The sequence below is a fragment of the Pyrgilauda ruficollis genome, unplaced genomic scaffold (genome assembly GCF_017590135.1).
Source record: "Pyrgilauda ruficollis isolate IOZ18807 unplaced genomic scaffold, ASM1759013v1 scaffold4, whole genome shotgun sequence".
NCBI lineage: Eukaryota > Metazoa > Chordata > Aves > Passeriformes > Passeridae > Pyrgilauda > Pyrgilauda ruficollis.
In genome coordinates, this window is record NW_024525489.1 from 16561729 (window position 1) to 16586670 (window position 24942).

Consider the following 24942-nt stretch of genomic DNA (forward strand, 5'->3'; position numbering starts at 1 on the left):
TGTCATACCTCTCTTGTCTTCAGAAACTTCCTGGAAATACACACATCTCTAGGTGGCAAAAGTCAATTATCTCACTTAACCCAAGCCAAAGATGCTAATTTTTATTTTTCTGATAAAGGCACTCTCTGCCTTCTGGGGAAATCCAGCTAAGCTTGATCATATGCTAATAGAAGCAGTTGTTCTTCAGGGTAAATAGCAAAGAAGATTCTCTGTGGTCAGAGGAATAAGTATAGGGAAAATTGGGACAGTTGAGAACTGAGAAGGAGAACACATCAGAGGAGGAGAAATAACAGGCCAAAGAGAATAGAAAGAAATATTTTATCCCATGGAGGAGAATGAAAGTGAGGAGAGAGAATGTGAGCAGCTGCTAATGGTAATTAGCCCCATCTCCACTACAACAACTCCCCAGGGTACCCTAGGGACGACAGGTTGTGACTGTGACAAACACACACCTCTGAAAAGGGCAATTCGTGCCATCTGCCCCTCAGCCAGCCTGCTCATACCACACACATTCTGGTTACTGACGTGCCATGTCCTGCTTTTACTGCTTCCACACCAAATGCTAGAGAACCGTATTTTGTTCTGCCCTGCTTAGAAATGGAAGTGTTAAGCTACAGAACATCATTGGTGATGCAGTTAGATTAGGAAAAAAGCAATACTCTTATCCTGGTGGGACACATTTCCTTAGGGATTGAGGAAATAAGCCACACTGGTTTAGCTAGGCTGTGTTGCACAGTCTAACCCAAATGCCTGATGTCACAGAATCACAGAACGGTGGAGATGAGAAGGAACCTCTGGAAGTCATCTGACCTGAAACCCTGATGAAGCAGGGCCTCCTGGAGCTGGTCTAGTTGTTCTACTTTCATGTTAGTAACAACTATCCACAGTGCTATAACATTTTCCTTCAGATTTTTTATAGTAAATACATAGCAAATTTATTTACCACTGGTTCACTTTCCTTTCTTCTTAAAGTTAAGCCCATATGGGCACAACCCTGGGAAACACATTGCTGTCCCTAGGAATTGTTCTTCCACAGCATCCTTCCCCACTCCTACTGGATGAGAAAATCCTTCCCTTCACTTTCTTTAGGAGGCATCCCCACAGGCAGAAGAGAGAAAGGCCATATGTGACAGCATGAGTGCCCATCTCCTGCTGTTTTGAACTGGATTTTATGTGATTTTACGTGCATTTGCTCCCTGCTTCAACACATAATAGAGAGGATCTCTCTGTCCAGAATGAACTGTCAGAGACTTTCCTCCTGCTGAACTGAGCCAGTAAGTCATTCTCATCTTCCCCAGATGTTTCTGTTTTCTGAGCTAACAGGAACCACATGTACTCCCGGCTCTCCCTGAAGGTCTGGGCCAGTACAAACAGAGGAGGGGGGAATTCCCCACTTGACTTCAGGAACCAGGCGCCTGCAGGAGCAGGGTTGGTCCAGGATGCTTCCCAAGTGAGGGCTCTAACAAAGAACCACTCCCAAACCACTGGGAAGAGGGCACCAGGTGAAACCAACTGGTGAAAATGCCCCTCACCTTCAAAAGATTTTAATCCTTTTACACTTCTAAATAGCACTTCAGTGTCTTTGATCCTTGTAGTATCGATTAAGCACTACATGCAGCAAACTCACCTAGGGCAGTAGGTGAAGCAGCCACACAATTTAAGACATGGAAAATAAACAGTAGTGCCCTGTTTGCTCACTGAGTTTTAGTGTAGAAGTCTGTGTTTATTGTAATGATCATCATGTAACCAAAGAATCTAAGCTTTCCCCTTAGTTTTTAAATAACAAATACCTTGTAAAATATTCATATTCTCATGTTTCCAAATATCAATACAATTATGGTCAATGCACAGCATGCCTTCAGTCAAACTTTGTGGTCAGGCTTGAAGAGAGGAAAACCTACAGAGCAACACACTTGCAAACACCTAAGTCCCTAATCTGGCCATTACCTTCTACTAACAATTTTATTTTTTTTTAAAAAATTTACTGCATACTGAAAGTTAAATTTTAAATATAGGAAACAAATTACAATTTATGCCAATGCAAATCTGAGCAAGGGAATTCAGGCCACTGAATACACTTCAAAAATAACTAGAAATTAGAATATACCTTTTCCTTTCCAGTGTTTGGTTTGGGGGTTGGATTTTTTTCCTTTGCTCTCTCATTCTTGCACAGATATTGATCAAAATCTCTTGCAGAATGCATGCTTTCCCAGGCTCCAAAAAGATTCTATTTACTTATCAAAAACAGGTATCAAAACTCTACTTCAAATTTTTAGAGTCTTTTATCCGACACACAAAAACAAATGTTTACAGATGCTCACCAAATTCAGCATACTTAAACTGTCACAGAAGTGGTCTCCAAATTTATTAGGAGATACATCATGTTTTCAGCTTAAAAGCATGTGGTTTATTGCCTTTTAGTTCTGACTGCTAAATAGCAGCACTATTTGAAAAGACAGGTTTCAGAGACATATGACTCTTGGGTAAGTGAATTTCAGTAGCAGCACAGGCTTACACAGTAAGGCTGGAAAGTAGCCCAGTATTTTTCTAGGATATTTCTTTTCCTTTGTCTAGCTTTGGCCAGACTATATATATTTTTAGTATTGCTTCTTGCAAGGTACTGGCCCCCAACCTGTGCTCAGTAAAAGGCTTGGACTCCTGCAGATGTCCTATGAATTCCACCACTGAAACTCAAACTCCTAAGTCAGTTTGAGTTCCTTCTTCACAAAGGCACTCAGACATGAGTAAAGAACAAATTAGAGAGAATCACCACATCCCTATGCTGGTTTAAGAGGAAAAAAAAAAGTCAGACCACCCTAATTGTAATTCTGCACTTGCAATTTTCAACTTTTGACATACAGCCCCATGATCCTTTTATACACACTATCAGAGGACTTCTCTGCCAGTAGCCTGCAAGGCATGACAAAGCCACATTTTTTGTCCAGGAATACACTAAAACATGGGGTTAAAGTTCATAATTAACTACAGTTCCATTCAAAGTCCAGTGAACTTAATGAATATCAGTAAATTTCAAAGACTATCAGGTTACTTTCTTCTCCCAGATGAGCAAAGCAGATTCCAGGAGACAAAGAGAGCTTGATTTCTGCCTCCATGCCTCCAAGAATTATTATTATTTTTAATTAAACACATTGAGGGTCCACACTGCTGTCTGCAACTTGGTTTATTTTTAGCTGGTAATGTAGTTAATAAAAACCAGGTACAAACCTCATCCTGCTTTAGAAGCACATTTTGGAAATTAGACAGCTCTGCTAAAGTCATTATAAAACAAGATTTTAAGATATATCTAAAAAGCCATAAACCAAACTGTTCTTAATATGTCATAAAAGAACTGTTTATCTATGTGCATGCATTGAAACATTTGATGTTGCACTTTTCCATTTATAGGGAAAGGCAACCCTGTCAGAGAGACCACACACTATGTCACATTTAGTACCTGTTAGGAAAATTTCAGCATGATTTTAATTATTTCCAAGCTTGGTAAATCCCCTTCTGCCTCCTTGCTGGAAGGGTTTACATCAATTAGAATGGACTATCCTGTAAACTGTTTAAATGCCTAGAAAACTTCAATTTGCATCCTAGTTAGCAAATTCTTCTCCTTCTAATTGTCCAGCTACAGCTTTGGCCAGACAACATAAAATGCAGTTTGACAGGTAGCACAGTACCTGGAATGCCATCCAGATGCCCTGTATTGCTCTCAATACCTGTGATGACTTGTTTGTGCTATCTACAGAGCTATCCTGCACTGCCAGAAAAACCAAGAGAGAACAGATGGGCCACTTGGCTGCAGTGACAGCAGACTCAGCTCCTTCAGCTATTTGTATCTAAAGGGTAAACTTCTAGAAAAGCTGGGGCCATGAACCTGCTATCCTACATCTATGGCTGTGAATCTGTTGAGAAATTTGCATATGCAAAACCAAATGCATTCATTCATCTTAGGACACCACCTTCAGGAGGCAAGACTATTTGGGATCCTGCCCACCTGAACCCCAGGGAAGAGCTCAAACAAGGAAAGACAGGTACAGAGACTACACAAGAGGAAGCAACACCTTTGCTGGAAATGGCATGGAAGAGAGGCCTCATACTCCATCTTTGGATCCAAGTCTGGTGCACCTGGACATACAGTGATGCATCATAGCCTTGATAATCAAGGGCCAAGGCTTAGCTGAAATATCTCCCTCACGCTGGGCTACTCACAGCATTAGAGCCTACAAGCTCTTTTTTTCAGAGCAGAAATATACAGCCAAGTGCAAAGCAATAACCCTGTAGTCATGTTGGGACTTGCAGCTTCAAGAAGCCCAGCATCAGAGGTTTCCACACACAGTTATCCTGGCAGAGAGAAAAATTGAGTTATGACCAGAAGAAGAAATTCTGCTGTTAAAAGCAAAGCTGGGGCTAGTATTCACTGACCTTCCCCTCGTATCTTGGTCTGCAATGCAGAGGGGACAGCAAAAGGTAATTACAGGAATATATAAGAAAGAAAGAGACCTCAGCATCTCCTAGCAAAGAGCAATCTTTACCTGCAGCCAGATATCTCCCTGCTCTTTAGTCTCGCCAGCAAGATGAAACCTGAGAGCTTAATCCATGGTAAATTAAAGAACCAGTATGTGTTTTAGTTATTAATAAGAACATTCCAGGGAGTAGCAGAGTTTGTTCGTATATGCTGGCTAGGAGAAAAAACTTAAACCTTCTTGCATATCCTAGTTCACAGCTGGGATGCCCACCTCTTCTGACAGAACTTGTTCTGGTAGCACAAGCTTTGTTCTTATTTCTCAATGAAAAAACAATAGGAAAAATGAGATCACCATACTCTTTTATACATTTTTCTCTTTGCAGAAATAAAAGGCCAGATTTATGTTTTCTTTCATACTTCACTCCTGTTTGGAAAAAGACACACATATTCTATTAAGCAGCCTTGTGCTGCAGTAGGGCTGAACACTGTTCTCCCAGCGTGAACAGATCACACAGAGATTTTGATATCACAGAAATAGGTCATCTGGAGTTTCCTTTGTTCTGGATGTTGCAAGCAAGCTGAAGCTTTCTGGGAGGAGAAGGAAGGGTGTTTGTTACCAAGGAAATTCAGCTAGTCCTTACAGTAACAGAAGATGGATTACATGAGCAGAACAAAACTTCTGGTTATGCTTAACCACAATAAATACCAGATGCTTCCAATACATTTCTGCTTCACCTCAAGGTGGAGTTCCCAAGTTTTCAGGACAATATGTCCTAGAAGTCCTTTAGACACCTAACTCCCATGTAAAAGGAGGACAATAGCCTGCCCATAATCTTTCTGTGAAAGCTTTCATGTAAGGAGATACAAGTACCCCCGCTGAGTTTCATATTTTTGCAGGAGGAAAACAAAATTTTTACATAGCCCTTACAATAATTAATCATTGAATAAGGAGTCATTTCCATAGAAAAACGTTATATTGCCAAACATCTTCCACACAGATGCACGTTAGAATTGTTTCTCCCTTGCATTTCAGGAATTAGTAAATAATGCTGGGGCCAATTCCCAAACACAAGGTGATTTTAGTAGATCACCTTGTTTGGAACCCAATCCAGAGTCACCAACAGTTAAATATAATCCCTTAAATTATACACCACTGGTAATGTCTGACAAAATGCAAGTGTAGAACAAACTCAAGGTAGCACTTACACACCAAAGGCAAGGGCAATCATAGGATTCAGGGGCAGAAAGGTGTCTTCATTCCCAAATGGCAGATACATCACTTTCTCCAATAAGGGGGTTGATAGCCAGGTTTAGAGCATGGACTAAGAACACATCACAGGATGCAGACACACATCCTGTGTCAGGCATTTGAACAGGGAAGGCTGCACACCCTGAGGGGTACAACACCATGAACTACACTGTGAGATACCTTAATTCTTTCTGTTCCTTGCATGGCCTGGGATCCCAAGCAGGCTTATGAATTTCAGTCCACAATCTAGAAACAAAAGAGATAAGTGTAACACTAGCACATCAACGCAGCCAAGCCCATCACCAAACCTCTCTCTGGGACTTCCTGTAACCACAAAACTTTGTGTGTATTTCAATTCATAGCCCTCACAGCAAGACCATCCCTTCCCTAGGGAAAGAGATGAGTGTTAAGGAGGAGATCCTAGGGAAGTGCTTTGCTAATCACACTTTCAGCTCCAGGAAAGTGTTCACGTCCCCGGGCAATCTTTTCAACAACATTACATCTGAATGCCAAAAATTAAGGAAATGAAAAATGAGTAAAGAGCAAATTAAAATCCCACAGCATTTAATTGTGGAATCAACAAAATCTTGTGTTCCTGGAACAAGCACTGTGCCCCAGGCACCTCAGCAGCTGCAGCTCTGCACTAAGAGAGGCTGAGTCTGCTCAGCGTCCCACTGTCCCAGCCAAATGACAACGCGGAACACACGAGACTCAAAGCAAAAATCCTGGTACATGCCAGGGTTTCTCCTCCCTTTCCTTTTTAAGGTTTGCAGCACTGTCTTGAACGTGACTAACGAGAACAACTGAAACAATGGATGTCGCTTCTGCAAAGCAGCACATTGTCAGAGAGGGGATCACAGGGCTGGTGACTCAGTGGCTGCCCAGCATCACTGTTTCCCCCACACGTGTCCTTGCAGGCTGACCAGCTTATTAGGATACAGCTACAGGCTGCCATGTGATCTCTGTTTGATGGAAGCATCGTCATGGTGCATTCATACATTTCTTTAAAAATTTAATTGATGGACACACCTCCTTGCAAATAGATGTCAAGGAAATATTAAATCTACTTTCACAAGGGAAAAAAAGGGGTTAATTAATAAGAAAAACATAATTAAAAGTTAACACATTCATTCTGGTATTAATATGATTTTTCTTAACTTCTTACTGTATTATCACTATGATAACATTGTGCTGAAAACTGTTTTCTTTTCTACACCAGAAAATCTGTTGGCTCCTCCCATCCCTTAAGTTTACAACAGTTTAGAAACAGCAGCTTTTGTGATGAGAAAAATCTAACAGCAAACTCCATCTGTGCTAAAAGACCACGAGTCTCTCTAAGGTTGCCACAATGCCTGCATTATCAAGAATTACTCAACCTGTCTGAATATGAGATATATCCTTCTGAAATCTGTCAATAACAACTGGAAAATCTATTATGTCATTGGAAAAAAAAAATAAAATGTGGACTTGAGCAATGGGATTGCTTTGTACCCAAGTTTCCACATCACCTGCATTTTATTTTAATTACATTGAGCAACTGACTGCAATTTCCCACATCTTTAGTGCAAAAAAAATATTTTCGTAGCTTTTGTAAGATTCTGAAAAAAGAGATGCTCCACTCAGTTGCAAAAGCTGATCCTAGAGATGAGAAGGGACCCTATCTGATCAAACAGGTAAGTAATTGCAAGTATGACCAAGCAACTCAGTAAACACAGCATTACCCCTCCTCAGTTGTACATACTGCATGCACTAAGCATTAGATATATTGGAGGCTGTACATAGTAATGAAGATACCAGTGCAGAAATAAAATGCTGAACTAAGATTCTAAATTCCTCTGTTTCTGACTGCCAAGTGTCAGAAAAATCATAATAAAAATCAAAGCCAGCTCCAGAGAGGAAGAGTCAGAGAAAATCAACATCACAAAAAAATTTGTCAAAACCCATGGAAACTGAAGTCCTGGAGATGTACAGAGCTCTGCTGCAGACTTAAGTTTTATGGAGACTTTCCTTTCTGGCCACAGGGCCCCAAATGTCTCAGGTCAAACCCACTGACAGGCCTGTGGCTCTTGCTGGAAGTTCTGCCCATACGCTTGGCAGAAAAACACTTCACGGCCCCTGCAAAGCTGCCTCTAAAGCTCACTGGTTTAAGGTTACATTTTGACTTCTCCTTACTTGGAATCTGACTGAAAATACCACTCATTTTGGCAAGAAAACTGGAAGACATTCAGTGTAATAGGGGTGAGCAGACCAGTTATTAGCATCTCAGCAGGAGCCGCTCAGGGATGCGCTTCAGTCTCCACATACTTAAGAGCTAAGACAGCTTCAGTCTTGCCTGAAATTTCTCTCCCCTTTCCACTCCCACAGGATTTACTTCACTCTTTGGTGAACAAGTACTGAGTTCAGGAAGCCAAAGAAAGTCAAACATACCATAGATGGGTACCAAGCAATCCTCCTTGAGGGTTTTTCTGCAAACCATAATCCCTACTTACAAAAAAATCACTCTCAAAAGACAATACCCCGCCTCAACACATAGAGCTCTCCCCTCCTCCTCATCCTCCCTTTCAGCCACAGATGGCCTGGAAGCAGATATGATGTTTCAGGAACCATCATCCAGACGACAGAGAAAGGATTGATGGACTATGTGTTGATTCCTACTGACTCAGTAACCCCTTCATGGAGGTCACAAGCTCACACTTGGAGAACGCAAGGCAAAGGAAGCTAATACAATAATTTACAGCTTCTTTTACCTTTTTTCTTTACAATCTGCCTGCTCCAAATTGAACACATAAGAGACTTCCATTAGGAGCTGACAGCTCTATATAAAGCTTATCGGGTTATCATCTAGTATTTCCTCTCCAGCACACAAGGTATCCTGCATTCAACAGATATTTTTCCTGTCTTTCCTCTCAGAGGGAGGTCCAACTGTGTGTTGTGGCAATTCCCTTTCATCTTTTAACCCTGCAATTGGAAGTTATGATATAAAAGGATGTGCAGGCAGAGTCTTTGTCAAGTTTTCACTTCACACATGGATAGAAATTTCAAAAAGTTCACAAAGTAATCAAGTTTCTTATTGAAACTACAAAACACAGCAAGTTATATCTACTTTAACTCCTCTATTAAACTTATGGATATATCTATCCACACAAATATTTTTGCATGCATATACACCCAAACACAAAAGCTGTGGTCTCCAAACAATTTCTGCTCATGCAATTACAGTTCTGCAGTCAAAACCAGACAGGATCCATTGCAATCCCGCCAGAGTAAATCCAGTGCAACAGAAATCAGAACCCAGTCAGCCTGTTTGCCGTGAGTACCACTGTGGACACACTAAACATCTGCTTCTGTTCTGCTGCTCATGGTTTGACACAAGAAAAGCTCCTTCATATAAGTTCCTTCTCCGGCCTGAATTTAAGGATTAAATAACCCCCCGGCCATTCAGGAAAGCCACGGCACCCCTTTGCTTTCCTTTAAGGCTGCCAGCTGATGAAGCGGCTCTCAGCCGGTGGAACGGGCGTGCGCTGCCCTGCAGAGGCCGCGGCGGAGCCCTGCCCGCCGGCAGAGCTGCCCCTGCCTCGCACGCAGCCCGGCCTGCCTGCAGCGCCGTCGGGGCGTTTTAACTGAGCCCTGTAACCGGTTATGGAAGAAATGGAGTGAACTACTGGCAGCTAAAACACATCGTGTTCCACAAACCCGAGCTAAGCAGCGTTTTCACACTGGTGTCCTGGCTTTATTTGAGCGCACATTTAACAGCAACAAGCTCTTACCACAGGAAAACAGCAGCTCATAGGCAATGCATTTGAACTCTTTTCTGCCTTGTGTTTTTCCATATAAATTTAGGTAGGTAAACAAGAATAAACACATCTTTTGAAGCAAGGAAAGCAGAAAACGACCATTTTCGCTTCACTGTCACTTGCCGCATGTAGCAGTGCCCCACAGCACAAGGCAATGACAGAGCCCTGGAGCAGCCCCTCAGGTGTCGTGGCAGGCCTGAGGGGAGTCAAAGCCCCGCACAGAAGAAAGCCTTGCACGTAAGCAGTCACAGGCTCAAGACTTAACATGCCTTCCCACAGGAGTTACCAAATCCTGTCCACCTTTGGTTAGCTCTCCAAGGATCACCTTCCAGATTTGCTCTTTTAACTTAATGTCGGCCTGTGCCACAGACATGCAGGCTTGTGAAACACCCACCATTACAATACCCCCCACAAGTATCCCACACACACTCCTCCTGACACAGCCACGGCAGGGTGCAGCTGGATACCCCACAGAGCACGTACTCACCCCTCCTTTGCCTCCAGCCCAGCAGCCCCCACAGGCCCAGCTGCCATCCCGCAGCCTCCTGCAGCAACACAGCTCCCGAGGAACCATGGCACATCCGGCAAGGACGCTCAGCCACTGCTCACACGCACCAAACGCGCCGATTCCCCCTGCCAGGGCCCACCTGAACCTCCTCAGGGGTCGCCGTGCTCCTTGCTCAGCCAGGTGTGCTGCCTCTCCTGCCTGGCTGCTGCTCGCCAGCTGGGGCACTTGCTCACACACCTATGGCTTTGTGCCCGCAGACAGAGCTTTCCACATGCTCCAAACCACGGCTTTCCACGTGCTCCAAACCAGCCTGGAACCAGCATAAATGCTTCCCAAGGCTTCATCTTCCCTGACAGCATTTTGAGGGCTGATCAAAAGAGTAAGAGGCCTAAAAAAGTGCAGGTTACTTTACCACTTACTGCTCTCTGTGCTCTTCATGTGTTTTTCTTACATGCTTTATTTCAAACCATCCTCATGGGTGAAAGAAGCCTTGTCAGCCCCATTTTTTCAGATGGGGAAATAAGGTGGAGGGAGGAAAAACTCTGTGGCGTGCAATAGGCTAGAGTAATCACAAAGCTGCCCCTCTAGAGAAAATAAACTAATGACCTTTAGAGAAATCTTGCATGGTGGACAACTAATTAAAAGTATTGCTCAAATGACCATACAGGTCCAGATCCAATAGTTTGGGTATTTTTTTCGCCCTTGATCTATTGTTCTGAATTTCTCCCATGACATCTGATAATACCTGCCTTCTCATTTCCTGAATGAACCTGTTTGGACATGTAGGACTGGCTGTGAAAGGGCATGAAAGCAGTGGACCGCTGAACAAGCTGGACTGAGCACTAGGATGTACAGAAGCAAACGTCATACAAGGTCATGCAGGTACTTTTAAAAATCTCATCCTGGCACAATGCCTGGGACTCACTGATGTCCAGAGGCTGTGTTGCCATGCTCTCAACGGCGCCAAAACATCACAGGACAAATCACGTGAAACTACTCTTCAGTAACAAAAACACTTCTAAAGCAAAGAAGATGTCAAATGACTGTGGGATCACACACTCAATTATGGTTTTTTGAGCCAGTGTGCACTGGTAATTCTTGGTCAGGGATTCATGGTGAAGGCAGCAGGAATACTGCTGTGCTTGAAACTGCCAATAACCATACACTGGTGGCATCAAAATCAACAAACATTCTAGCAGTGCTTTTGTATTAACCCTCACTGGACTTAAAAGTGTTGCATTAGATATATTCTGCTGTTCTAATTTGAAAAACATGTATTTTATTACCATTTAAAGACTTTCTATATCATTTTATAGGGCACTATAAATGTAAGCTGGCCTAACATTCTGCAAAAGAGGAATCCTAAACCCAGAACCACAGTCGGCTTTACAAATGAATTTTCATTTCTTCATAAATTATTCTCTTCCAAGATTAGGAACACACAAGTAAATCATTGAGTCCACTCTGCTGATTTGACACATTTTTCTGAACAGCAAACAAAACCATTTCTCTCTGGAGTCTGAAATTTCAACATCCATGCTGGTTACCTTTATCCATGAATCAGAAACCTGAACTTAGTTTGAAAAAGCACATCCATATTCATGTCTATATCCTTAACACATGTTTAGGTTACAATATTCCCTGTAAATATTGTGTGGCTCTATTTTTAGTTTATACACGTAGGCAATTCAAACTAGCTCATAATTAATCTTAATAAACAAAACATACGAAGAGTGGACAGACTGTGTTTGCGTGTGTGTAACTTGGGTATGTAGCTAAGGAGCTTAACCCCACAGTCACATCATGGGTCAGCAGCACAGAGCTCAGATTGTTCATATTTGAGTTCGCACTGGATCCCACAGATACTTCTAGAATAATTGGTTGTTTATTTAAATGAGTAAAATATTTCCTAAAAAAAATTATTAATGTTTCACATTCTTAGTTCCAGTGCTTCATTTCCCAGCATCACACATGCATGGGTTACACAAACATAGACAGGGCCAGAAAAGCTTACTTCTTTTTGTATTGTCAAGACAGTTTGATTTGTTTCTTCTCCAAGGAACTTGGAAGCCTGTAAGAAGAAAAAGTGCTGGAAAATAAGAATATAATCTTATATGCAGAAGGAAAAAAGAGCAAATAATAATGTTGGCACTTCAGAGTCACTCCTTCTTGAGTTTGCACTGGATGAATGCTGCAATACAATTTCATCACATTACCACAAGATTTTCTGATTTGGAGTAGGTGTAATGCACTACTGTGCCCACTGAAAAAACACTACAAGACTAGCCTCCAGAATGTCCAGGAAAATTCCAGAAAACCCACCAATCTTGCTGCAATTCATAACACCTCCCTACAGTTCTAGGTACTTCAAGTAAAATGTGATCAGGTAGTAATGGCTGAAGATAATTAGATCCAAATAAACTGCTATATTTGGGTTCAACATGGCTGGATCTCTAGGCAGCCATTCCTTCATTGCATTTCTTTTGTTGTTGCTTTGTTTCAGTGTTGCTTTTTGCTTTTGGGGGTATTTTGTTTGGTTGGTTTTTTAGTTCAGACTTTAGTTACTATAATAACAGAGTTGTAGGCATGGATTTATGTGAGGGGTTTTTTTTAAACTTGAAATGGAATAGGACTTGTCACTTTCTTTTCTACATCATCAGCTACTCACCACTGGTGGACAGCTTTCTAACTGATTGCAGAAGTCAGTGTATTGATATCACTACACAGAAATGGTTATCTCACCATGACTCTGCAGAAGGAAAGACAGTGCTCTAGACAAAGTAGTATGAGAGCGTATCTCTGTTACCATTTCCACAATGTGTCCGTGCCATTGCTACAAAAAATATATCACATGCTTTGTGTGCTATGAGGGACAACTGCAAAGGGATTAGGATTCGGTGACAGAAGCCTCAGCTTCACCACAAGAAATAAAACTTACCTCAGTCATCACAGATGGCAGAACTAGTAGTTTTAACTAGTTTAACATTTATGTAATGAAGCACATACATACATACATACATCCTGGTACCAGGTCAAGGCCCCCTGAGCTCACTTTTTTCCAAGTATGTAAAGAGACAAATTACCACAGAGGATTTACAGTGTATGTACTGGAGCAGAGACCAAACAAGAGATGCCACAGTGGAACTGAAGGAGCTACCATGGCTTCAGGAAGCCTGCAGCCCCATCTGCTCCATATGGCTTCAAACCCGCAGGGGGTTAATACAAAATCACAGACTCTAGCTCCTCCACAGAGACAAAACTAAGGAAGTGACTGTCTGCTAGTGGATATTTTAAACAAAAAAGAAAACATATGGCCTCTGGAGCTATGCTTGCTTTTTCTCCAGCTGGTATGACACAGAGAACAGATAGCCTAGGCCTACAACTAAATGCAAAAGCTTTATTCCAAGGAGCAATTAGGGAACAATTTAGGGAACATGCTTCAATTTTAAAAGTTCTCATATTAGCAAATCAGAGACAAAAACACTGAGAATACTCATGTATACTAATTAGTAAAAACCTTTAAAAGCACAAAATGTCTTAGCCATTTCTTACCTGTGTGACTAATATTTCTGCAAACTACTAAAGACAATTTAGAATTAAATAATTAAGCCCAGCCTCTTCTGTCACAGATGTTAATTTGTAATTCTACACATACACTAGTAATGAGCAAAAACTGAAACTGAATAATGGGCTTAATTCAGAAGGCTGAAAAGAAAGATCAGTAATTTCATTTATAAAACCATACATTTCTTTAAAAATGTTGCCATGTCGATTAAAGCCACAGTTATAATAAACAGTCAATGGCAGTCATGATGCATGTCTTTAAATTCAAGTCTTGAAACATGCTGATAAATACTTCAGAGTACAAACTCATTTGGTAGTCTGGGCCCAAATGCTGAGCCATATAGTGTGTGTGCAGACACAGCCCACTGACTTCTGAACCCCTGTAGGAGTGCCTATGGCTTGTAGGGAGCTGGAGCTGTGCACCGCCCAGGGACAGCAAGGCCAGGAGGGATCTTAAGAAGTCCTCTAGCCCAACCTCTGCCAGAGGATGAACGTGCCTTAAACACTGCCAGTGTATGAAATCTGATTTAACTTTTATATTAAAACTTAAGTAAATGATTTTATAATGTTCTCAGGAAATATATTGAAGGGCTTTGCAAAGTTACTATCAGGATTATTTTCTCCTAATGCCTAATCTGAAGGTAGGCAATTACCTCTTGTCCTATGAATAGGGAATTTGGAGAACAAGGTTTGGGGTTCTTTTTTTACTGTCTTCTCTGCAAAAGCTTTTTACAAATGTGAATACTCCTTTAGTCCTTGCTCCTGCAGACTAAACACACCAAATTCTTTCATGTTTTACACGCAAAATAATGTTGTCTAGTGCTCTCATCATTCTTGTCTCTCTCTCCACCACTGGACTCCTTCCAGTAGACCCCAGCCTCCCTCAAGTGTGGTGCCTGAAACTAGATACAGTACACCAGCTCAGACCTCATTAGAACTTATTAGGCCTAATTAGAGTAAAAGGTTATTTCATGTGAATTTAATGGGGAATGTTTATTTATTCAGTCTAGTATGAAATTTGCTTTTTCACAAAAACATAACATTATTGACCCATAATTAACTTGCCACTCACTGGAATCTGCCTGTTCTTTTCTATAGAATTACAACTAGCCTGGTCTCCTCCAATCTCTTTCTGTTAATTACTTCAATTCAAGACTTTATATTTGCCCTTAATGAAGTAAATCCTACTTACGTCATGTAATTTCAGTAATTAATGTAAGTAACCTCTTGTTCTAATCTATTTCTCCAATACACTTTCAGCTTTTATCAGCAATAATTAAAATGAAGAATCTATTGCATAATCCAATTTATTTTATAAAGGATATAAATTAGCATAAAATTGATTTCAGGAAAGGCCTCCTTATTACATCTTCCTAGGTGACAGTGAATTGTTAACAACAACCCTAAGTACAAATCACTCTTGTAGATTATTTTAAACAATGCTTCCTGCATTGGCTATGCAAACATCAAAAGCAGACTTTACCAACAGCCCCTTACCAAAATCACGATGTGTCACCTTTCCAGCTTCCCCATTCACAAGCCAATCACTCTGTATGAATCACAACACTCTGTCATAGAAGGAACTGTTAGGATTAATCTTTCATTTTCCCTTTTCTCTGATATTATGTGTTAAAAAAAAAGAACTCTTGAATTGAGAAAGACATATACAATTTCTTATACAGGATGAACATTCAAAAAAAAAAAAAAGGCGTATTTCTTTAACAGAAATGCCTACTTCTTCAAGATACACTCCCTGCATCTAGATTAAGATCCTGAATTAAAAGCCAATCACAACTGGCCTCTCTTCTTCTACAGACTGGTGTATTCTGGATCACTCCACTGGTGAATAGAAATTCTTTCCCTATCTGCTACATTTTATTTAAAACACTGCTGTCCAACACACTCAGAAGTAGTAGGTCTTTAGCAGTCTATTTTTATGTACAGGTCATGTTATATAGATGATATAAAAGATTAGTGATGGACACATGCTGGACTAGGTTCTTCAAAGACACTCTGACAAAACCACATTAGGCAACTCTTCAAAGACAGAGAGCCAGACTTCACAAACTTGATGGAGGTCCTGATACAAATCCATTAAATATCACAGCTGTAATAGATTAATCTAAACCACTTTATTTAATTTGTCTTATCTTTAATATTGTACTTGATGTTACAAATAATTTATAATATTTAATTTATAAAATGTTCACATTTCTTTGTAAAACCAACAACAGGTTTAAAGTAAAAATAGCTTTGTTGCGGCAACAGCTTTGTTTAACTTCAACAAGACTGTAATTTTTTTAAGAGTAGAGAAATGTGTAAACATAAATATTCATGATTTTTTTCTGTACACATCTGTGTAAATTAGTTGATATAAATATAATTTACTATAGAAACATTTTTTTGTTTGTTTATGCTACACACATTTCTATGCTGGCATCACATCCTAGTTGATTCATCTTTCAAAGAGTGAGATTTATTCCTTTTGCATTCAAACCCCCGGTATGTCCATTGCCAGCAGTAGACTTCATGTTCAGAGAATCAGACTCACAGTGTCAGAAATTTAAAATTAAACTTCAGTACAAGTTTATAAATAATCAATAATGAATGTATTATTTTAATACCATAATCTCCAGACACTTAAAGGCCATGATCCAAGCCAACCAAAATCAATGACTGTTTTTTCATTGACTTAGCTGAAATTTACCCGCAGTTTCCAGTCTCATTTTAGTTTTACAATTTTATTACAGCATGAAGAGTTAAAAGTACGTAGTATCAGAGCTTCAGTGTAAGAAGTAAAGCCTCTAAGTCTTTCTGGGCCTCTTTATCCTGAAAGAAACAGACAACCATGCATCAATTTAGAGAGGATAAATCCCTTCATTTGCCTAATACGTGCCTATCCACATTTCTTTACTAACAACAGACATAACACACAACTGCAACAGCCACAAAATGTAAAGACTGGATAGTAAGTTAATTTATCAGTGAATACAAAAATAAAGTTTGAAGAGAAAACAAGAGCCAGATGGCGGCCCTCCCTTTACAGCTCTGTTAAAGCACTTAAAATGTTAGCCCACAAATAGCCTTCTTAGCAGACCAGTAAGCCCTTCAGCTTGGGATATAATTTTTATTGATGTACTTTGCATAAAGTATTGCCTTGCCTTATACCTGATGTAATCTTGCATCCTGACCACATGCAGTTTCTCTAAAGATGTTCTGTGATGTTTGCTAATGATTTATTATGCAACTAAGAAGAAAACATTGGGAAATGTAATTAATGACATAGGTTAGATGGTGGTTTCAGAGCATACAGCCATACCTACCTGTGACTGCACCCTCAGTATCTTCCAGACTGAGCTCTCCCTGTGCTACTGGGCTCATGGCAGAGTGGGGCCAATGTGGGAGCAAGAGGCAGGTGACCTGCTGTGCTCAGAGCCAACACTACATTGTTCTCCTAGGGCAGCAGGAAAAGGCTCCTTTTAGGCCAATGTTTTAAGTGCACAGCTTGTATGGGGCTTCAAACCTAAGCCAAGCCTAAGACTGTCTCACAGGTACCCAGTGACATATGTTTTGGCTATTCCATGTATAATCTCCTTGGAAAGGGGCACATGCATATAAGCATGTAACCACAGTACAAAAACTCCATTATTCTACTTATTTTTAAGTGTCCTCTGGATATAATCTGCTTCCTTTAGTTGCTGCTGTAAAACCTCTAGCTTGCAAAATACACCTTGGTTTAAAACAACATTTCTAAAATGTCACCACCTCATGCCTGAAGGCTCATAAGGTCCAAACACCCAACACATGCACCCATGGATATTTAACAGTGCAAGTGAAAAGTGCCTGCACGTCACAGATTTTGTGTAAGTATTTCTAATGACAGGGTCCAGTAATGATAATGCCATGGTATATTCTCAAGGAAAATATTGCAGACAGTGAAGTAATCACTAGATTTCAGGATCACTTCATTACTCAATCAACCAAAGAGCTGGAACAAAATACAGAACATTTTAGAATATATTTCATGGGTGAAGAAATTCCTGCCTCTCTTTATTTTTGTTAGTTGTCTATAATGTCATGGAGGAACAGAGAAGAATATTGAGATGATAAAAACCATATGCCAGACATGTCAAACTACATCATATTATTGGTCTGGATTAAGGCATTAATACATTAGCTGAACACTTCTCTTGGAGTTACTGCCTTACTCCTACTGGCAACAATAGGCTAAACTATCTGCCTAATCATTTATCAGAGGCCTTTAAAGGCACACACTGCAAAGCCTGTAAGCTCTTGCCAAAATACTCTAACAGAAGGAAATGTCATACAGCACTGAGCACCCCTTAAACTCCACTTCAATACAGGCTGTCTGGAGCACCATGCCGTTGCTTTCACCAAAAACTGAAAACTTCAAAATTTTCCCTTAATTCAGGGAAAATACACTCTTTTCTGTACTGACTGTGGTCAAATTGTGAAAACAATTCTAAACTCCATTAAATAAAAAAGTAAAAAGCCAGATATTGTCCCATGCTAGTAAGAAATGGAAAAGCTTAATTATATCTGGTTATACTCTTATGACATTTTTCTAAGTTGAAAATTATAAAGGTGCAGGTTTTCTCATATCTGAATAGTGTTCAGCATTTCTACTCATTTTGCAGGATACAGCATTTTAAAAATATGTCTCCAAATGACTTTGGATAATTGTCTCTTTAGAAGTAAAGGATTATATTGGGCAATGAGCTTTACAAGTTGCAAAGGTCCAGAAAACATTGGGCAATCTTCCTTGAATCTTCCTCTGGGCTTAGGAAAAAGAATGGAACAAAACCCAAGATTGTTCTAAGAACTGTCTGGAGTAGAAACTGCAATTGTGCAAAGCATTCCACCTCTGGTTTGCCAGTTCTAAACAGGACTACATCAGTTAAAGCAGGAATTATTGTTGCAGACTGCTTAACGGGTTGCATTAATTGAGCCAGCAGCTTCCAGTCAATTAGAACTCGTACGGCAAAAGCATTGAAAAAAATAAGTAATGGCATTAAAAACAAAGCTGAGAACAGTCAGTGAAGGGAACTGTTATGTCACCTTTGGAGAGAGTCCTTCCAGACCAAGAGGTGTATCATGCTAAAAGGAGAGAGAAGCCACAACTCTGTTCAGTGTACTAGTTTCTGGTTTTAAGAGTGAAAACTTCATTATTGCCCACAGCTTGACAGCTTGGCTGCTAATGGAAAGAAAAAGCCATAAATCCTGCCTTGGGCCAACTGTCTTCCTTATTGATTTCTGGGTTTGTGGCTTTCTGAAAATGAACAATAAGGTCAGCTATTTTTTTTTTTTTTTCCCCAGACAGCAGGGTTTCTCTTTAGAGTGTGGCAAGCAGAAGAAGAGGTGCAAGTTGTAGGAGGAATGCAATATACTTGTGTCAGTCCCATTTGTTCACCCTGAGGCTTAGTTCAGCACTGACTGAATACACAGCCATTTTCAACCTCATCTTTCTACTGTCAAGGCTTATATTTATTAAACACTCCCTATATCATTTTCAGAGTTGAATATGAGTTCAAAATGTTCTGCAAACTGCTACACAAAATGTATTCAAATTACAGGGTCAGGGACTGTATTTTGCCTCATTCCTATTTTGTTGCTTTACTTTTGTGTTTCATCATTCACAGGGGATATGCACAGGAAAAAAAGACCTGGGAGGCCAGGGACTGAACAAGGGGAGAGAGGGAGTTGAAAACAAGAGCAAGAAGGAAGAGAGAGCTGGTGGGAAAAAGGGAATGTTGGCTTATCTGGAAGTAGTCCACATTTTGACAATTAATTTTTACTGAAAAAAAAATTACTGATACATATACATGGGGAGTTACACATATAAATGTGAATGTAAAAATTAAATGGCAATTAAAGCCAAGACAGAAAGATAATGATTTTACCTTCCATCTCTGCTAATTATTTCCGTATGTGCTAATACACTCAACCCAGGCACTGCACATGTGTGCACTTGTTGACAAAGTCCCAACTGTCAACAGAGAATGATACAACCCCATGACCACAACCAAAATGGTTACACCAGCCAACGAAAACATAATTGTGTGCAACCACTGCCAAATCCCAAGCTGACATGCATCCTGTAGGGTTTCACTGAAGTCAGCAGGGCAGCATGGTATATTAAATAAGCTGGGCTGCAAGGGTGGTCCAAAGCTGTACTCTGATACGCAGTAACAGCAATGAGGTGCTGAGAGACACTCCTGCTTTTGGGTACAGCTGTATCGTTCCCTCACAGCTCCAGGAGAAATCCTGGGCTGTAGCAGAAGAGACTCCCAAGCATGCACAAGGGTTGTTAGAGAGCAATAGCTCTTGTAGACAGCATAAATCACGCAAAGCTAAATGCTATCCTATCCCTTCTTGGTTTCCTGACAGACTCTCACAGATGGTGTGACTGTAGTGTGCACTAACAATTGTATAACACCATGACTTTTCTCCTTTGATATTGCAACACACCAATGTAATCATCCACGTGCCGCCTTCTACGCGACTGCTGTATGTCACAAGCTGGTGCATTCTGTGTTTTTTCATATTATCACTATCTTCTCTGGGGATTAACTGTAACTTCACAAGGCTTTTAGGATCTAGGCAAGCACAGCTTTAAAATATGAGCTTTAAAATATGAGCTTTAAAATATGCAGCAAATAATTACAGATTTTTGGATATTACTTCAAGTAGAGGGAAAATACCCTTTCTCACCCAGAAGAATACAAATAAACAGTTCAGCTCGTTTCAAGGACTACTGTTGAAAAATTACAAAACAGCAGAATACAATTCAGAATAGTTAGTAGTCACGTAAAATTTTAATTGGCTAGTTCTTTCCTGATTTGAAAGACTAAATTTCACCTATGATCTGGTTTTCTTTTACTACTGTATACAATGTGGAGCTTTTGGTGTTAAAGACATTCTCCTCTTTGTGTCCAGCTGCTGCCTCTCCCATGATGGGACCTACAGCTTTTCTTTCTGCACAGTCATTGCTGAAACAGCCTGAACACAATCACACCCAGTTAAAGCCCTCTCAGAAAGGTGCCTGTCAAGGCTTTCCTTCACCCTGTATATTGCCTCCAAGACAACATATTTCAAAATCCCAGGAGTTTGACTTGGCCCAGATACTCTATAAAAATTCAAAAAGGGTTTTTGCCAATTGATTTTGTAATCCTGGATTGTACCACCACCTCTGTGAATACGTCTTCCACTCTGCCCCTGCCTGATCAGAATGCCAATGGAGACACACTACATGGAGGAGACAGAGACACACTCCATACTTTGGGGAACTGGCTGCTGACCAGTCTTGCTGGAGTAAGAACTGTGCTAAAACTGTGTTAGCTTTGATAGGATGTTGAAACAAATACTGTGTGATAGTCAGTTTCATCATAAATATAATAATCTTGATGTTTATCAGGATAAACTTCATCCTTGTATGAAACTGTGACACCACAAAAAAGATCTTCATCACTTTTTGGAATAATTTTCAGAGGAAGAGAAGAAATAAGTTCACAATGCAAACAAGCCTTTTTTCAAGGACTTCAAAAACATGCAGATAGAAAATTGATCTGATCACTAAGAGAAAAATAGACTATTCTTTGAAGTGCAAAATAATGTAAAATATTGGCAGTCTCAAATTATTTTAGCAACTCTTTAACTCTTACTTTCCCCTAGAATTTTAATTTGAAATTTGATTTCTTCATAATGAGTTTTTAAAAAGTGTATTCTCTGAACCACTCACATTTATTGTACACAAAACCACTAATTAAGGAATAGTTTTTTTAAGCACACTCAAAAAATGTTTTAGCTTTGAGCTGGTGATAGCTATTAGGAAATTCTTGTTCAACTCCACAAACAGTACTAGCAGGAAAAGAATAGCCTAGAATTCAAAATTAACACAAATCTGAACACTTCCCTTATTTTTCAATTGAAACATCACTGATTTTTGCTGGCCATTTGGAGGACAAATGTTCTCTGAAAAACATGACATTTTGTATTGAGCTGAAGACGTGAAAAGAAAATATTCTGGTTGATGAGAAAACAAAAACACTTGTATAAGGTTAGCCCAAATTACTCTGTTTCAATTGGTAGTTTTTTTTCAAAAACAAGTCATAATTTGTAACCTTCACTTTAAAAGCAACTACTTTTTTCTCCTCAAAATCTTAGAATGACAAATTACAATAGCAGCTTCAAATAAGATCTGTTGGAAATACCACAACAAGGTCTGCTCATATGACCAATCCATGGCTGCTGGAGTGGGTATTTCTTGTAAAAACTTGAAAATCCAGATACACAAATAGTCTGTTGGAATGGAACAGCTGATGGGTGCTGAAATTTATACTCTGACCTCTCTTCCATCCCTCTGCAACTCCCACTTTTGACCTTATAGACAGTATTAAAAATTAAATTAATAGCCAGGGAAATCAATTATGGTGTTGTACAAAAAAGTGGAAGAAAACTGTATGAGCACAAGTTCCCCTCAGCAGCTGCATTCTTGTGTAAAAATCCAGCCATTGTTGCTGCCTATTATTACATTTATCACCTCCTCCACATGAGTTTCAGATGTCACTGAGGCTGAAGGCAGAGTCTTTAACAAGTCTCTGCTTCCTGCCACTCTACACCTGTAAGAAGTGAACGTCATAATCGTGAATTTCTGTATGATCTAAATCTCTCTTTGTTATTTTTAACTCTGAATTGCCATAATTTCTAATTGCTGGGAAGGACGGAGTGCACAAAATCACCAAAAATTTTGTAAAACACTTTCTTACCTTTAGGGAAGTTTTTATCTACATTTTAAAGTAAGACTTTCAGCAACTCACTGCAAATAAATTTCCTTTGCATTTTTCCTGCTTTCCTGTTTTCATTTCTTCAAAGACTACACTTTTTTGTAATGCTACTGCTGCTTTCAGATTAATTTTTTTTAAAATGTAATAGAGACCAGAACCTTGAAATTTTAATCTCTTTCTCTGTTAGGCTGTTAACTCCTTTGTGGTGAGCTTACTGGTCCTACAAGCACAGAGTTCATTGTCATGCTCATGCTTGCCTCCAGACAGAAGAAAAACCAATTCTGTGACAATTATACTTTATAATCCTACACTGAGACTTGAAATTCTACGAGTTCCAGCCTTGAAAACTTTCAACAATCTTTATTAAAAACAAGAAATTAGGGTCTTATTCCCCTTACAAGCAAAGGACCATGTGTTTAACGCCCCGCTGCACACACACCCCTACCTGTTCTTTCTGTATGTGAGACAGATACTCATGATTTCAAAATTAAATTACATTTTTCTCTTCAAATTAAAAAAAAAGTACTTTTGTTCCACCACAATAGTCCACCACATCTGGTTTCAAGAGCCCTTGACACAGTCACACTCAGCAAGGCTTTGAGCACACTACAAAGTAATGAGTCTCAGTAAGGGTAATGCAACATCCTCTAGATGAACAGAGCAGCTGTTAAGCACTTAACAATAACTCACAGCAGCCCTGAAGACTGGGATCTCTTTTACTGAAGGGGCAAATATTTCCCAGGACCCTGAGGTTATCCACCTGGGTAGCAACTAGAGAAAAACTGGACAATTTAATGTCCCATGCACCTCCAGCAGTGAAGTACCACTCTACACTATTTATGGCCAAGGAAGGACTGCATGATTCATTGGAGGTTTTTTGTTTAGAGAGGATAGAGAAAGGTCTTTAAAGTTACACTGTAGTATCTGCTTTGTTTTTTCAGATGTAATTTTTACCAAATCTCACATATTTCCTTTAAAAAAAAAATGCATGGACTGATAAGTTAAAACTGTGCCAAACTATTTTTAAAAACTGTCCTATTTTTAAAAATCCTCCTGTAACTCTTAATTTACAGGACTCATTCAATCGGAACTTGTTTCTTTTTATATAATTTCTGTGTATCCTTTTTTTGAGATTCAGAATAGGTTTAAAACAGGCCATCTGATTTTTTTTCCTTTAACAAGAATTAGCTATGTTTGGAAATCCCTTTACCCCTTGAATTAAAACATACTCTGTAAATGGTAGAACAGATGCACAGAAGGGAAATTTGGATGTGACATAACATTCAAGACAAAAATAATATCACTTAACTCAAAATGCTACGTGAAATGAATCCTAGAAAAAGTGTGAAAGAAGTGTCCTGAGTTACGGCAGCTAAGAATTTGACCTGAGGATTAAAATGAGCTATGGGCTACTTTACTGATGTCAAGCACCTCTGGTTCCCAGAAGTCACTGGAAACTGTGGATGCTCAGAAGCAATAAAAAGTAAAACAGTGTCTGATAATCTTTCTGCAGGATGATTTTTATAATGGAATACTATATATTTCCTCAACGTGGCACCTTTCCAGCAACTTCGTCTCTCAGCCTGCTCCTGATTTTATGCCTTTATACAAATACATGTCTCTCACTAGAAGCCAACACTTAAAAACAATAAAGGAGTTCCCCTGCTTGAAGAAAGAGAAACTCATATGAGAAACTATGATTACACTTGGGAATGATGGGTTTCACATGACTGTGACAAAACACCACACTGCTGACAACCTTGAGATCCTGAGCTGTGGCAAATGGAAAGAAATCCTCACACTGCTGCTGACCTGTGCTTTTTTCTAGACCACGAACCCCATCTTCTACAGGGCTGCAGTCAATTCAGGCACTAATAAAGTGCATATTAGCATCTCCCCAATGCCTCTTCAGTCTTATTACTGTCTCTTCCCCCTCTTAAACTAATCTCACTAAATGTTATTCCTACATACAGCTCCAAGCCCTGAACCACTTCACTTCCAACACATTTTCCCAAAAATCAGTAACAGTCTTTCTGTAACACAATAACCAAAACAACATGTAATATTCAAATTCAGATGGGATTTGAGGTAACAGTCAGACACAGCAGAGTTCATGTTCCAGATCTCCATTTCACAGCAATTTCTTTCAGCGTGCAGTTGGTTTTTTTCACCCTGTGCTGAGTGCTTGGTTGGTTTTTTTTTAATTGAATTACATACTACTGCCCTAATGCCATATTCTTCTGGACTCTTTTTTTCTAACTCTAACTCAAAACACATCACAAGTAAACAAGACAAAGGACACTAATCTGTGATATCTACAGAACTCGTCAAAACAGGAGAGGTCAAATCACCTTGTCCTCTTCAGACAGACAAAAGATTTTTGGGGCCCATTTGACACTCACCCTTCTGATTACACAAATCAGTGTAATTCTTGTTCTCATCACCACCCTGCTTGCCAAAATACATACACCTATCCCTCAGACTCCTTTTGAATTCCTGCTCTCACCTCAGGGTTCCTTCTCTTTCTCAGGTCTGCTGATACTTCACAAATG

General features: G+C 39.8%; 1 protein-coding gene across 3 annotated transcripts in view; it reads right to left on the reverse strand.

The window, feature by feature from the left end:
- Window positions 1-24942, reverse strand: part of RMDN2 (regulator of microtubule dynamics 2) — an 88230-nt gene that overhangs the window by 26133 nt on the left and 37155 nt on the right. Inside the window, exon 11 of one of the 3 annotated variants that reach the window (XM_041476946.1) lies at window positions 15700-16415. The exons of 1 other annotated variant lie outside the window; for it this stretch is intronic. In XM_041476946.1, coding sequence (XP_041332880.1) covers window positions 16362-16415 — 54 coding nt within the window. In that variant the 3' untranslated portion in view covers window positions 15700-16361. Of the gene's footprint in view, window positions 1-15699; window positions 17041-24942 lie in introns of those variants that run through there. One more of the 3 variants, XM_041476945.1, reaches the window with a different exon arrangement.